We start from the raw sequence: 16,448 nt of genomic DNA, 5'->3' as shown, positions 1-16,448 counted from the left end.
GAGGCAGGTCCAAGTCCAGGTTTGGGTCCTGGAGCCACATGGAGGCAGGTCCAAGTACAGGTCTGGTTGGTCCTGGAGCCACATGGAGGCAGGTCCAGATCCAGGTGCTGGAGCTGAGCAGAGCCACAGCTGGTCCTGTGACGTCTGGAGCTCCAACTGCTGAAGGTCCATCCTGCAGCTTCTCACTTGCACGCTCAACCACGTGCACGCTCAACCAGGTATACCCTCAAGGGAGCTCCAGGGAGTCCAGGACCAGGGAGTCCTCCCTCCCTCGCCTTCCTTCCGATCACAGGATACACGTTGCTCATGCAGGGAAATGTTCCCATTTACAAGGTTCCTTTGGGTTTTCTCAAACCGGCTCCGTGTTGGGACCATCTCTGAAGTGGGCGGGGCCCCCAGCTAGTCCTGGGGGGCGGACCCAGGCAGCTGATTGGTCAGTGTGCCAGCGCTCCACCTTCACACCCTTGTTGTTCAGACAGTCGATCCAGTGCTGCAGCGTTTCTCCCTGCGAGTGGCAGCTCAACGACACGCCCCCTGAAGGCCAGGTGAGGAACAGCAGGTGAGACAGCAGGAAACTGGAAACATTACTGAAAGCAGCTTTAAATGGGATGTGACAAACAAAGCTCCAATGAACCTGTTGGTTTGATAAGTAAAATGTCCTCTGATTGGACGTCCAGCGTCTCACCGATGAAGTCGTTGGACTTGCCCAGGTCGTAGTCCCACACGGTGACCTCCAGGGTCCTGGAGGAGAGGTCCCCAAAGGAGATCTCATAGAAGAACTCCTGGAGGAGGGAGGGGGGTGAATATTATATTTCATTGTTCTATTGTTACCGTTTTGTACTTGAAATGATGAGAAGACAAGACAAATGTTCAGATGGACAGACAGATATACAGACAGGTAGACAGACAGGCAGACAGACAGGTAGACAGACAGGCAGACAGGTGGTCCTACCTCATTGAACTCAGGGTTCAGAGTCTTCTTAATGACAGCTGTCTTGTGCTTGGACTTTTTCTGCACGTCTGGTTTCAGGTACCTGGAGGAAAGATACAAGTGTGGTTTTATATATATATCATATTTATACGTATATAGATATTGCTATCTATACTTATATGTATCATATTATACTTAAATAGATATACCTATCTATATTTATACAGTATGTATCATATTATACTTATATAAATATACCTATCTATAGTTATATATATATATATATATATATATATATATATATATCATATTTATATTGATATAGATATACCTATCTATAGTGATACAGTTTGTATCATATTTATACTTGTACAGATATACCTATCTATTGTTATATATATATCATATCTATACTTATAGATATGATATCTTATATATACAGTGGGGCAAAAAAGTATTTAGTCAGCCACCAATTGTGCAAGTTCTCCCACTTAAGATGAGAGAGGCCTGTAATTTTCATCATAGCTACACTTTGACTATGAGAGACAGAATGGGGGGAAAGAATCCAGGAAATCACATTGTAGGATTTTTAATGAATTAATTGGTAAATTCCTCGCTAAAATAAGTATTTGGTCACCTACAAACAAGCAAGATTTCTGGCTTTCACAGACCTGTAACTTTTTCTTGAAGAGGCTCCTCTGTCCTCCACTCGTTACCTGTATTAATGGCACCTGTTTGAACTCGTTATCAGTATAAAAGACACCTGTCCACAACCTCAAACAGTCACACTCCAAACTCCACTATGGCCAAGACCAAAGAGCTGTCAAAGGACACCAGAAACAAAATTGTAGACCTGCACCAGGCTGGGAAGACTGAATCTGCAAAAGGTAAGCAGCTTGTTGAAGAAATCAACTGTGGGAGCAATTATTAGAAAATGGAAGACATACAAGACCACTGATAATCTCCCTCCATCTGGGGCTCCACGCAAGATCTCACCCCGTGGGGTCAAAATGATCACAAGAACGGTGAGCAAACATCCCAGAACCACACGGGGGGACCTAGTGAATGACCTGCAGAGAGCTGGGACCAAAGTAACAAAGGCTACCATCAGTAACACACTACGCCGCCAGGGACTCAAATCCTGCAGTGCCAGACGTGTCCCCCTGCTTAAGCCAGTACATGTCCACGCCCGTCTGAAGTTTGCTAGAGAGCATTTGGATGATCCAGAAGAGGATTGGGAGAATGTCATATGGTCAGATGAAACCAAAATAGAACTTTTTGGTAAAAACTCAACTTGTCGTGTTTGGAGGAGAAAGAAAGCTGAGTTGCATCCAAAGAACACCATACCTACTGTGAAGCATGGGGGTGGAAACATCATGCTTTGGGGCTGTTGAATGGGGCCATGTATCGTGAGATTTTGAGTGAAAACCTCCTTCCATCAGCAAGGGCATTGAAGATGAAACGTGGCTGGGTCTTTCAGCATGACAATGATCCCAAACACACCGCCCGGGCAACGAAGGAGTGGCTTCGTAAGAAGCATTTCAAGGTCCTGGAGTGGCCTAGCCAGTCTCCAGATCTCAACCCCATAGAAAATCTTTGGAGGTAGTTGAAAGTCTGTGTTGCCCAGCGACAGCCCCAAAACATCACTGCTCTAGAGCAGATCTGCATGGAGGACTGGGCCAAAATACCAGCAACAGTGTGTGAAAACCTTGTGAAGACTTACAGAAAACGTTTGACCTCTGTCATTGCAAACAAAGGGTATATAACAAAGTATTGAGATGAACTTTTGGTTTTGACCAAATACTCATTTTCCACCATCATTTGCAAATAAATTCTTTAAAAATCACACAATGTGATTTTCTGGATTTTTTTTTCTCATTTCTCAAGTGAACCTATGATGAAAATAACAAGCCTCTCTCATCTTTTTAAGTGGGAGAACTTGCACAATTGGTGGCTGACTAAATACTTTTTTGCCCCAATGTATGTATGTATGTATGTATGTATGTATGTATGTATGTATGTATGTATGTATGTATGTATGTGTATATATATATATATATATATATATATATATATATATATATATATATATATATATATATACATTGGGGCAAAAAAGTATTTAGTCAGCCACCAATTGTGCAAGTTCTCCCACCTCCATGTCCATGTCCATCATATTTGAACTTATATAGATATGATATCATCTATAGTTATATATATAAATCATATTTACACTTGTATAGATATTTATATAGATATGATTTCAATCTATAGTTGTGTATATACTGTATATATTAATACTCATATACAGTAGATATGATATCTTTCCATATTTATATAGACATGATATATATGTAGTTAAATACATATTATATATACACAATATATGTCGTTATATACATATCATATACTGCTTATCTATAGTTATACAGATGTACTGTTTGTATATATATGATATATGAAACATTTTTTACATTATACTGTTACATATTGCACTGGTCTAAAAACAGCATCATATTTTGTACATGCAGTTCTATGTACATACATATTATACTATTACGTACTATATGTCCTGCAGTAGTTAATGTATGCCTCACACCAAACATTATTATCCCGTAAATGTATAATTATTGGAGATATTCATTCAGGAAATCCAGTTCAGATCAAGATCTTAATATAATGGACATACAGTAGAAGATGTTTGGACCATTTTTGGACCATGTACGGACCATGTTAGGACCATGTTTGGACCATGTATGGATCATTTTTGGACCATATGCGGACCATGTTAGGACCACGTTTGGACCAATTTTGCACCATGCATAGACCATATGTGGACCGCATACTGTTTATGGATCATGTGTGTTGGTGTGTGGACATGTGCTCACGTCTTCACGTAGGGGTCAGAGAAGCCGTTGACGTCCATGGCTGCCAGGTGAGCGCAGCGCCTCACCCCCACCAACAGCCCCCCACGCTGTGCCCCACCGTTGCCCCCGCTGGCCGGAGGGACGAACTGCAGGCACAGTAAGAGACGACCTCGCTCCTCCAAGCTGCTCTGCTGCTCCACCTCCCACTGAGGGGAGAGGGGGGCGGAGAAAGGGAGGGAGGGGGAGGGGGATAATTCAGGGTTATGGTTGTCTTCCTGTCATTCTCTCTCACCCCTTCCCTCTCTCAACCTCCCGCTCTCTCTTGTTGTCTCTCTTTTACTTAAGTTCCTCTCCAGTGTTCTTTTTGCCCTTCCATGTTTGAGCACGACCTGAAACAGGAACATCCATCATTCATCCACCCACTCATCCCCCCATTCCTCCTTCATTCCAGAACACTCCGTTTATCTGTGGATTCAGGCTCCAAACCTATTTTTGAGACCTGACTTCAGAACCTTTTCCCTTTGGAGCCTTGTGTTCTGGAGGCGTCAGTTCACTGAGGAAGACCCTTTCAGTTGAAAGAACCGATCCAGCGTCCGCCGGTCCACTAGTCAATCACTGTCTGGGTGTGAAAACACTTATTATTGATTAAACCAACAGAGTTCAAACGTTCACTCTATTTTTTAATGAAGTTTGTTTTGTTTGAACATTACTGCACATAACACAGTACCACGCCAGTATACTCTAAGTATACTATACTATACAGTGTACTAGAAGAGAAGTACTACAGTACAAGTAGCAAAATTGGATAAAGATGGATGGATGGAGGGATGAATAGAAAGAAGAAACTTTCCAACAGATAGTGCTGGAGGTCACATGATGGCGTTGTGACTCTGTCGGGGATATCGATCGGCAGCGTTTCCGTGACGACCTGCTGTCACACGATACAACATGGCCGCTGCCGGGCGATCGGTGAGATGTGTCAGAAACAGAAAACATCAAAGGAGGAGAGGAGCATGAGAGACCCATCAAAGAGGGATGGAGGGATGGAGGAGTGTGAGTCAGATGTGTGGCCCCTAGCGTGTTATTTTTAACACGCAAGAGGCGTGTTCTCCACCAACCATCAGGAAGATGAATTCAGACATAGTTATATCTTCAGGAAAGTTTATCTTTCTGCCAGACAGACAGGTGGTGTCTCAGCTGTCTGTCTTTCTGCCAGACAGACAGGTGGTGTCTCACCTCTCTCATGTAGCAGGAGATTCCTCTGAGCGCTGCACTCATCGCTGTGGGGGAGGGAAGCTGAGAGAGAGCGAGAGAAGGAGGCAGAGCGGGGGTTAGGGTTATTGTGCAGTATGAAAGTGTCTGACAGCATTCTCTCTCTTTCATGTTTTAATCCTCTTTTTATTCTTTCTATTGAAGTCATTCCATCCATCCCTCCGCCCCTATCTCTCTATCTCTTCCTTTCATTCTCATACCGTCTGTTCTTTCCATCTCGTGTGTCTGTCGCTGACATTTAGACGCACCACGACCCTAACCACAGACTGTTTACACCACGGTCACGCAGACTTATCTTATCTAGTCTTATCTGGTTTTCTCTAGTCTCATCCAGGCCTGTCTACTCTTATCTAGACTCATCTAGTCCTGTCTACTCTTATCTAATGTTATCTAATCCTGACTAGTCTTGCCTTGTCTTATCTCTCGCCAACGGCGCCCCTTATTTGTGCACCCTGAGCCTCGAAACCTCAGGGATGGTCTTGTACTATCATACCCCTTTCCCACTGCACTAAGAACCCAGTAAAAGGTAATGCTCTGGTTTCAGGACAGGGACAATGACCCTGCAATAGACCCAGGTGTGGCATTTTCGCCTACCACACACCACCCAAGTGGCACTATCAGGGACCTCCGGCACAGAGACACGGATGACGGGGTTGTAGACAAACCAGTTTATTGTAAAGAGGAGGCTCGATGGAACAAGCCAGGAGCAGATGGACATGTGTCATGACAAGGGCTCCTCGCCTGAGCGAGTGTGGGATGGGGGTTTTACCAACCAACGAGCAACAAGTGTACAGCCATTCTGATCCGGGGCCCCATTTACCTCGACCCTGGACAGGTGTGGCTTCTCAAACCACACCATCCCCACACCACAACAGGTTTTTATCGGCTCCACCTCCGATTGGATTGATGTAAACATAACACCCAGGTTAACCTGCTAATTTTGGCCCCTTTACTGTCGCAATGGGATGCATGTTAAAGTTCAGAACGTTGGCGTAAATGGACAAGAATATCAGTGTATCATTCTATTATTTCATATCCCATTTAGAATCCAAAATCAGAAGTTAATGACTTTTTTCCGGCATGTGGGACCATGAAATGTTTTGAGTGTGGAGACCGCTCCGTCGGGACCACAGTGGAGAACTCCCACGCTCCCCGTCCGGCTCTAAGCCACTCCAGCATGGCCCCAAGCCGGTCCCTGCTCCCTGCGCTGAAGGACCGGTGCAGGCATGGATACTCCCTGCTGCATCTACTGTCTTCTTCCAAATCACACTGGAACCAAACCGAGCTTGTTTCTGGTATTTTCGTGATGTAGAACATGACACACCAGAAAAAAAAGAAAGGCATAGTCCTCACCTGGCAAAGGGAAAGGCGTCAATCACTTATTTTTAGCCTGCTTACCTGCGTTTAAAAAACCTGGGTATACCCACTAAATTTGGTGCAAAAACAGTATCAGTGTATGCAGACGATCTGTTCCTATCTCAGATGCAAGGACACAGCCTGAAAGTATGTGGACAGACTTCCTGGTCCGGGGTCTACTGTGTGGACCATGTGGGAGGCTCAGGAAGAACTGGGATGGACTGTTCCTTTGTACAGATGAGGGGCACTAGTTATTAAGAACCATAACATCTCAACTCTGACAGAGTTTGGTGGTGGTGCTCCCTGGAGGACTGGAGGGGGACAGCACGGAGGAGACAACACGGAGGGGGCAAGGTTCAGGAAATGTAGAATTGGCTGTTTTGTGTTTTTCCTCTGTCTAATAAAATAAGATGGTTGTCCTCCCTCCTCTCGCTTACAGGTGGGGGTCGCTCCAGACAGACGTTGTAGTGTTTGCTCTGGTCCGGCTTCACGCGGCGCAGCGCGATGCGAGACTCTCCGATGAACTCGTTGTGCGTCAGTTTGTCCTCATCACAGACGGACAACCTGCAAGAAGCGAGGGAGGATGAGGAGAGAAGAGAGGTATTAGGAGCAAAGGAGAGTTGGAGGGATGTAGAGAAGAGGAGGGGTAAGGAGGTTCAGATGGATGAGATGAACGGTAAAGAGAGAGAACAGAAATAACACCTTTAATCATGTTTACCTACAATGCACACAAGGAATTCTGGGTTAAACTGAGGTGACAAAGCTGATCTTGTTGCAGGTCGACTTCCAACCTGGGGACGCGATGTTTCACAACCACAAAGAACCACTGATCAATAACCCCCCCCTTGTGATCTGGTAAATGAAGTACTGATCGTCATTTGTCCTGGCAGTGCACGCATTACAGTGAACAGAGTATACACAGTACACAGCACATTACATAGTACACAGTACACAGTAGAATACACAGTACAGAATAGAATACAAAGTACAGTATGCAGTAGAGTACTCAGTAGAGTACACAGTAGAGTACACAGTACACACCGCAGGGTCCTGCGCTGCATGTCCTCCTCTGTGACGCCGCAGTACGTCAGCATCTCGTTCCACACCGGGTTCAACGTATTTCGCACTGTTTTGGTTTTTAGTTTATTTGCCTGAACATCACAAGAAAAAAAATCCATGTGAGTAGAGGACAGTATAGGAGAGTAGAGTAGAGTAGTGGTAGGGTAGATTAAAAGTAGAGCAGATGAGAGGTAGAGTAGAGGTAGAGTACAGTAAAGGTAGCGTAGAGTTGGGTAGAGTAGAGTAGATGTAGAATAGAGCAGAGTTAGAGTACAAGGAGAGCAGAGTAGAAGTAGAGCAGAGTAGAGGTAGAGTAGATTAGAAGTAGAGTGGAGGTAGAGTAGAAGTAGAGCAGAGTAGAGCTAGAGTAGAAGTTGAGTAGATTAGAGCAGAGGTAGAGTAGAAGTAGAGCATAGTAGAGGTAGAGTATAGATAGAGTAGAGTAGAGGTAGAGTAGAACACAGTAAAGGTAGACTACAGAAAAGGTGGAGTAGAGAAGAGGGAGAGTAGAGTAGATTTAGAATAGGTTAGAGTAGAGTTTAATCGAACTAGAGGTAGAGTAGAATAGAGGTAGAGTATAAGTAGAGCAGAGTAGAGGTAGAGTAGAAGTAGAGTAGATTAGAATAGAGAAGGGGTAAGAGTAGATGATAAGTAGGGAGTAAAGGTGGAGTAGTGTAGCGGAAGCTTTGAGTACAGTAAAGGAAGAGTAGCGTAGAGGTAGAGTAGAAGTGGAGCAGGGTAGAGGTAGAGTATAATAGAGGTAGAGTAGAGTATAGTAGCGGTATAGTATAGTAGCAGTAGAATATAGTGTAGTAAAGGTAGAGTAGAGTAGAGTGTTGTATAGATGAGTAGAGTAGAGGTACAGTAGAGTAGAAGTACATTAGAGTAGAGATAAAGTAGAGTAGAGGTATAGTAGAAGTAGAGTATTGTAGAGTACAATATATTTGAGATAGAGTTTAGCATAGTAGAGGTAGGATAGAGTATAGTAAAGGTAGAGAAGCGATAAAGTAGAGTATAGTATACTACGAGTAGAGTATAGTAGAGCAGAGGTATAGTTGAGGTAGAGTATAGTAGAGTATAGTAGAATACAGGTCGAGTGGCATTGAGTAGAGGTAGAGTAGATTAGAGGTAGAGTAGAGGTATACAAGGGTAGAGTAGAGGTACAGTAGAGTGGAGGTAAAGTAGAGGAGAGTATCGTGGAGATATTATACAGTGTAGTATAGTAGAGGTTGAGTATAGTAGACTATAGAAGAGTAGAGAAGAGGTATAGTAAAGGTGGAGTGTAGTTGAGTAGAGGTATAGTAGAGGTAGAGTAGAGTGTAGTCGAGTTGAGGTATGGTAAAGGTACCATACGAGTCTAGTAGATTAAAGGTAGAGTACAGTAGGTATAGTAGAGGTAGAGTATAGTAGAGTATAGTAGAATAGAGAAGAGGTATAGTAGATTTAGAGTAGAGTGTAGATGAGAAGAGGTATATATGAGGCAGAGTAAAGGTAGAGTAGCATAGAGCAGGGGTAGAGTAGAGTATAGTAGAGGTAGAGTAGAGAGGTGGCAGAGTAAAGTAGATTATAGTAGCGGTATAGTAGTGTACAGTAGAGGTATATAAGAGGAGAGGAGAGGTACAGTAGAGTAGAGATATAGTAGAGTAGAGGTAGAGTATAGTACAGTTGAGTAAAGTAGCGAAGAGGTATAGTAGAGGTAGAGTGGTAGACTAGAGTGTAGTTGAGTAGAGATAGTAGAGTCGAGAGGAGGTAGAGTAGAAAAGGGGTAGAGTAGAGAAGAGGTAGAGTAGCTTAGATCACAGGTTGAGAAGAGTAGAGTAAAGCAGAGGTAGAATGGAGAAGAGCATAGTAAAAGTAGAGTATAGTAGAGGTATAGTAGAGTATAGTTTAGTAGAGTTAAAGTAGAGAATAGTAGTTGTGGTGGACATAGGGGCGCGGTCAAGCACCGGCTGCGGACGACAGCACGGTTCCCTTTTCCCATGGCCACTTAGCGGCCTCGAATTGGCCCAATCAGCACCTGCACTGCGCTGACGTCGGCCAGAGGTCCAGACCCACGTCCGTCCCTAGGTCCCACCCACGCTGCATTTCCCATGTCTCCAGCCCGTCGCGGTGCCCCGGAGGACAATGTCTGGAGGGTTGCTACGTCCGTCCCCAGGACCAATGTGGGATTTGCCGGGTCCCCAGCCCGTCCTGATGCCCCGGAGGACAAAGTCCCAAGTAGGGTCTCCCCCGGTCCCTGTAACCTTCCCTAACGATGATTTTCCGCCGGAGCAGTCGCAAGACGCCACCCTACGCGAGGACTTTGAGGGGGTAGTTAAAATCGATGACGCATTGACACTCCCAGATGCCGTGCTCACTCATCTGCATTTTTCGGTGATTAGGGACAGGTTATATCGAGTGAGCCATGAAACTCAGACAGGAGAGGAGATAACCCAGTTGTTGGGACCGAAGGGCCGCCAGGAAATGCACTTCCAGGCGGCTCACCATAACCCGATGGCCGGTCACCTCGGTCATGAAAAAACACGACAGCGGGTAATGGCCCGCTTCTATTGGCTGGGCATTTGGGCAGATGTGCGTAAATGGTGCGCTGCGTGTCTTAAGTGCCAGTTAGTCAACCCTCCGGCCACGCCAAGAGCGCCGTTGAGGCCCCTCCCCCTAGTCAAGGCCCCGTTCGAAAGACTAAGTATGGACCTCATGGGGCCACTAGACCGCAGTGCCCGTGGGTATCATTTTAGTGTTAGTCCTAGTGGATTATGCAACCCGGTACCCAGAAGCAGTGCCCCTGCACAGTATTACGGCCAAAAGTCTGGTGCAGGCGCTGTTTCAGGTCATCTCCCGAGTCGGGATTCTAAAGAAATCCTGACTGACCAGGGCACTACCTTTATGTCACATACACTTCGGGAACTTTACGAGTTACTGGACGTCCGCTCAATTCGGACCAGCATCTACCATCCCCAGACTGACGGCCTGGTGGAGGTTTAATAAAAATGCTGAAAAACATAATTCGAAAGGTTGTTCACGACGATAGCCGTAATTGGGACAAGTGTTTGGACCCCCTGTTGTTTGCGGTGCGGGAGGTTCCCCAGGCCTCCATGGGATTTTCTCCCTTTGAACTCTTCTTTGGCAGGAGACCCTGGGGGGTGCTAATTAAACAAAACTTGGAGGAAGGTCCTAGCACCAGTAAGAACGAAATACAGTATGTTATGGACCCGAGAGCAAAGTTACCCATCGTGTGACCACTTTTGTGGTCACACGATGGGTTAGTGAGGTTGATTATGAGGTCGAATGGTCTGACAGGCAGGGGGCGACACAGATTTATCACCTAAACCTCTTAAAAGAATGGAGGGAGGGGGCGTCCGTGGCTCTGGTTACAGCGGTCATTGAGCGGGATGAGTTTGGGCCGGAGGTTCAAGAAGCGACCGATCGTACCGCGGCCCTGTTAAGTGACCATCTCTCTTTGTCCCAGAGGGCGGACGTAGCTGCACTTTAGCGTCGCTTCTCTGATATTTCCTCCTCCCTGCCAGGCCTCACGTCCCTCATACACCACCACGTGGAGACAACCCCAGGGGTGAAGGTGCACTCTCGGCCGTATCGCCTGCCCAAACACATGGGCATAATAGAGGAGTCCATGAGTGACTGGTCTAGTCCCATCGTGCTTGTGGGTAAGCCCGATGGGTCAGTCTGGTTCTGCGTGGACTCCCGAAGGGTGAACGCGGTGTCCAAGTTCGACGCCTACCCGATGTCCTGGGTCGATGAACTTCTCGACCGGTTAGGTACAGCTAATTTTTTCACGACACTGGATTTAACCAAGGGCTACTGGCAGATTCCCTTGTCTCAGGAGTCCAAGGAAAAGTCGGTGTTCTCCACGCCGTTTGGCTTATACCACTTTCGCACACTTACGTTCGGGTTGTTCGGTGCCCCAGCCCCCTTTAAGAGACTCATGGGCCGGGTTCTGTGTCCCCATGTAACATATGCCGTGGCCTACCTAGATGACATTATTATTCACAGCGACACCTGGGAGAGGCATATGCAGCATGTGGGCGCTGTGCTGGAGTCCCTGAGGTGGGCTGGGCTCACCGCCAACCAAAAGAAGTGTGCCATGGGACGGCGGGATGTACAGTATCTGGGGTACCACTTGGGCAAAGGCCTGGTCCGATCCCAGCTTGATAAAACCGTGGCGGTCGCAACCACGCCAAGACCTAAGACCAAGGAGGAGGTGAGGCAGTTCTCTGAGCTGGCCGGCTATTATAGGAGGTTTGTCCCCAACTTTTCAGAGCTAAACAGCCCCTTGACTGACTTAACTCGAAAAGGTGCTCCAGATCTGGTCCAGTGGTCAGAGAAGTGCCAGCAGGCGTTTCTGAGGGTAAAGTCAGCTCTCTGTCGGAAGCCAGTGCTGTATAACCCTAACTTCTGTCTCCCTTTCTGTCTGCAGACCGATGTGTCGAACAGAGGGCTGGGCGCAGTCCTGTCCCAGGAGGTTGAGGGGACCGAGCGTCTGCTGCTGTACCTCAGCCGCAAGCTCTCAGAGCGAGAGTCGAGGTACAGCACGGTGGAGAAAGAGTGTCTCGCCATCAAATGGGCAGTCGGTTCCCTCCGCTACTACCTCCTGGGACGAGCTTTCAACCCTCTGTTCGGAACACGCCCTGCTGCAGTGGCTCCACTGCATGAGGGACACAAATGCCCGGATCACCCGGTGGTACCTAGCTCTGCAGCCCTTTAACTTCCGGGTGGTCCACAGGCCGGCAGCAGATGGTCGTGGCTGACTTTCTCTCCCGCTCTGGGGGGGGGAGGGGAGTCGGCTGTGAGTACGGCGGGCGGTGGGGATATGTGGCAGACAAAGGGGCGTGGTCAAACACCGGCTGCGGACGACAGCAGGGTTCCCTTTTCCCAGGGCCACAAAGCTGTCTTGAATTGTGCAAGAGGATTGGTGCAGGAGGATTGGCGTTTCACTCCTGGGCTGCTCACAAGCCGTGCGCCCCTCCTCTTTGTAAGACGGACAAAACATTAAGAAAACTCTCTGCCTTGATTTGGCCCAATCAGCGCCTGCATGGTGCTTATTGGGCCAGGAGTGAAACATCAATCCTCCTGTGCCCGAGAGGACTATTTGAAACAATAATAATAGATCCTCAGAGATATAGATATTGTGGCCTGCGTGCCAGACACTGAACTCAAAATCGCAAGCCATTTTGGCGCAACACGGGCAGAAAGACTCCCTCCCTGAACCATTATCTGTGGGTAGAAACGCCCACAGTAGTGATGAAGTATAGTAGCGTAGAGGTATAATATAAGTAGAGTATAGTACAGTATAGCAGTGCAGAGGTATAGTAGAGATGAGATATAATAGTGGTAGAGGTATAGTAGAGTATAGTGGAGTAGAGGTATATTTGAGGTAGAGGTATAGTAGAGTATAGTAGAGTTGAGGTATAATAGAGGTAGAGGTATATTAGAGGTAGAGGTATAGTAGAGTAGAGGTATAGTAGAGGTAGAGTATCATAGATTGTAGAGGTATAGTAGAGTATAGTAGAATGGAGGTAGACTAGAGTGTAGTTTAGAAGAGGTATGGTAGAGTATATTAGAGTTAAGGTATAAAAGAGGTAGAGGTATAGCAGAGTATAGTGTAGTTGTAGATATTTTGTATAATAACAGACCTTACACGCTCCAGGGAGGAGGTGCAGCTTCACATAGGGATCAGCCAGACCATTAAAATCCATGGGCTTTAAACCCTGAGGGAGAGAGGGGGAGGGAGGGAGGAGGGAGGGAGGAGCAGTGTTGACTGGAGGCTGCTTCCTGTTGTCACAACACGACACCAACTGTCATGACCAATCAGAGTAGAGCTACTCCCCCCTCCCCCTGCCGCAATGCATGCTGGGAACGCCCAGGGCTCGGACCATGTGACCAATGGTCTTCTGCACCACACCTTCAACATCTCTAAAATCATCCCTCCCTCCATCCATTATCATTCCTTCCATCCCTTCATCCCTCCACCCTTCCCTCCCATCCATCCATCATCCCTCCATTTATCCCTCCCTCCATCATCCCTCCATCCATCCCTCCCTCCCTTCCTCTCTCCATCCATCATCCCCCCCTTCGGGGGGTAGGTGAGGGATGGTGGAGGAATGATGGATGGAAGGAATGGAGGCATTTCTCCTTCCATCCATCATTCCTCCACCACCCCCCATCATCCCCCCATCCATCCCTCGCTCCCACCCTCCCTCCATCCCTCTATTCCCCCCTCCCTCATTCCTCCCTCTACCCATCCATCCATCTCTCCCTCCATCCCTCTATTCCTCCCTCCCTCATTCATCCCTCCTTCCCTCCCTCCACCCAACCATCCATTCCCCCCCTCCCCCATCCCTCCCCCCCTCCCTCCCTCCACCCCTCACTTCCTCCCTCCATTCCTCCTTCCATCCATCATCCCCCCACCATACCCCATCATCCCTCCATCCATCCCTCTCTCCACTCCTCACTTCCTCCCTCCCTCCATTCCTCCTTCCACCCATCATCTCTCCAACATCCCCCATCAACCCTCCATTCCTCCCTCCCTCCCTCCCTCCATCTCTCAATCCTTCCCTCCATCCCTCACTCCCTCCACTCCTCTATCCATCATCCCTCCCTCCCTCTCACCTTGGCTCTCAGCATGGTGCAGTGTAATGAGCTGCTCTTTCTCTCGTACAGAAGTTCAAACTCCAGAGTTCCTAACGAAGCTAAAACACAGGAAGTACATGCTAACACACAGGAAGTACAGCTAACTACATGGATGCATTGTGGGCATGTACTTCCTGTTTTGCTTGGACTCACTGCTGTCGTCGCTGTCTCCGCTGTCCATCTCCACCGACGTGTCCATGCTGCTCATGGCCGACAGGGACCATGACCCGCCCCCTCTGGTCGCCCCGTGCAACAGCGGTGACAACAGCCCCCCCGTGGCCCCCTCACCTGTGGCCCCCTTGCCCATGGCCTCCCCCGCAGAGGGAGGGAGGAGGGGCTCCGACATGGAGTTACTGGGGGAGAGACGGGGGAAGTAGGCGGAGATCTGGCGGATCGGCCGTATCGGACCGGGACATACGTCGATGGCCATGTGCTCCTGGATGGAGATGGCCAGACACTTCCCCTTCTGGACAGGCATGGTACTGCAGGGAGATACACAGTAAATACTGAAATATATTACTGTACGACTATCCTACTGTACTTCTATACACTTCCCAATCTGGACAGGCATGGTACTGCAGAAAAAGCACACACAGTAAAGCCGTATTTACACTGAATCCGAATACCAATTGTCAGAGTCCCGCACACTTTGCTGAGTTGGTCTTTTACCATTTAAATTAATAAAAAACATGTATTCAAAAAAGTGAATTAATATAGTTTGTAGGTCACCCAGCTTCAAGTGGTCCCCCTGTTACAGGTAGACCCCCAGGTAAAGCTGGTACTGGACCAGCTCCAACTGTTGGGCTCTACTCTTTTATCCATCCTATTTTATTTTAGCACGCTGGGTGGTCTGTAATACAGGAGACAAGGGGGGGGGGGGCACATGTCCAGCTCCCTCACCCTGAACACAGGATCCCCCCAGGGCTGCGTCCTCAGCTCCCTACTGTGCTCCCTGTAAACACATGACTGTGTGGCCAGGTCCAGCTCCAACACCATCGTCGAGTTTGCTGACGACACCGTGGCGGTGGTGGCCTGATCACCAACAGCAATGAGAAGGTCTACGGCGAGGAGGTGACTGACCTGTCACTCTGGTGCCAGGACAACAGCCTACACCTGAACGTCAGCAAAACTAAGCAGCTGATTCTGGACTTTAGGAGAGGATTACAACCGAGGACGCGCGCTCCACTGATGATTAATGGGACTTCTGTCGACAAGGTGAGCAGCTTCAAGTACCTGGGAGTCCACGTCACAGAGGACTTAACATGGACTATACACTGTACTGGTTACTGCATACTGCACTGCATACTGTATCACTGTACTGGGTTATAGCATACTGTACTGCATACTGTATCACTGTACTGGTAACTGTATACTGTACTGCATGCTGTATCACTATACTGGGTTATTGCATACTGTACTGCATACTGTATCACTGTACTGGGTTATAGCATACTGTTCTGCATACTGTACCACTGTACTGGTTACTGCATACTGCATACTGTATCACTGTACTAGGTTATAGCATACTGTACTGCATACTTTATCACTGTACTGGTAACTGTATACTGTACTGCATACTGTACCACTGTACTGGATTATAGCATAGTGTACTGCATACTGTATCACTGTACTGGTTACTGCATACTGTACTGCATACTGTATCACTGTACTGGGTTACAGCATACTGTACTGCATACTGTATCACTGTACTGGTTACTGCATACTGTACTGTATTTCTGTTCTGTGTTACTGTATTGCTGTGTAGTACTGTTGTATACTGTACTGTATATCTCACACATTACCTCACTTTATTCACATACCACTTTACTGCACATATCTGTATATGCATAATAGCATATTCCCCTTATTTTCTATTTTGTACCCCCACTCAGTATATTACCTTTTTACTCTTATTTTATTCTCTTTACTAAGTGAATGACGTTTTGATGATCGACGACGATGATGACGTTTTGATTTTGATTATCACCAAGATGGCGCCTCGTACGCTGGCCTCGGTGTGTCGGTGCACGTTGTTATGTCTCATTTTGTTTGTTAAATTAGTTTTTTTGTGACAATTCCGGAGCTCGTTCACCAGAGAAGAGTTCATGAACATCAGGGCTTAACTAGGCCCACCACTTCATCCTCCAGCACCTGGACTCCACAGGAACCTACGCCAGGATCCTGTTTGTGGATTTCAGCTCCGCCTTCAACAAAATCATCCCGGCTCTTCTGCAGCACAAGCTCTCCCAGCTGAGCCTGCCTGACTCCACCTGCAGGTGGATCACGGACTTGACGGTCTGACAGGAAGCAGCACGTGA

General features: G+C 47.4%; 1 protein-coding gene across 1 annotated transcript; it reads right to left on the bottom strand.

Moving 5' to 3' along the window:
* Nucleotides 1-399: 399 nt before the first annotated feature.
* On the bottom strand, nt 400-14,608 carry LOC307246076 (double C2-like domain-containing protein alpha; the record flags this gene model as incomplete). Its single annotated transcript, XM_080021874.1, is given in 11 exon segments — nt 400-436; nt 438-534; nt 686-782; nt 953-1,034; nt 3,820-4,004; nt 5,035-5,094; nt 6,864-6,990; nt 7,468-7,577; nt 13,134-13,208; nt 14,110-14,189; nt 14,284-14,608. Coding segments are annotated over 11 exon segments (1,275 nt in total).
* Nucleotides 14,609-16,448: the final 1,840 nt, after the last annotated feature.

This window comes from Zeus faber (genome assembly GCF_960531495.2).
Source record: "Zeus faber genome assembly, chromosome: 20".
In the NCBI taxonomy this organism is placed as follows: domain Eukaryota; kingdom Metazoa; phylum Chordata; class Actinopteri; order Zeiformes; family Zeidae; genus Zeus; species Zeus faber.
Note: the sequence above shows the minus strand (reverse complement) of the source record. Positions and strands in the feature narration are given on the sequence as shown.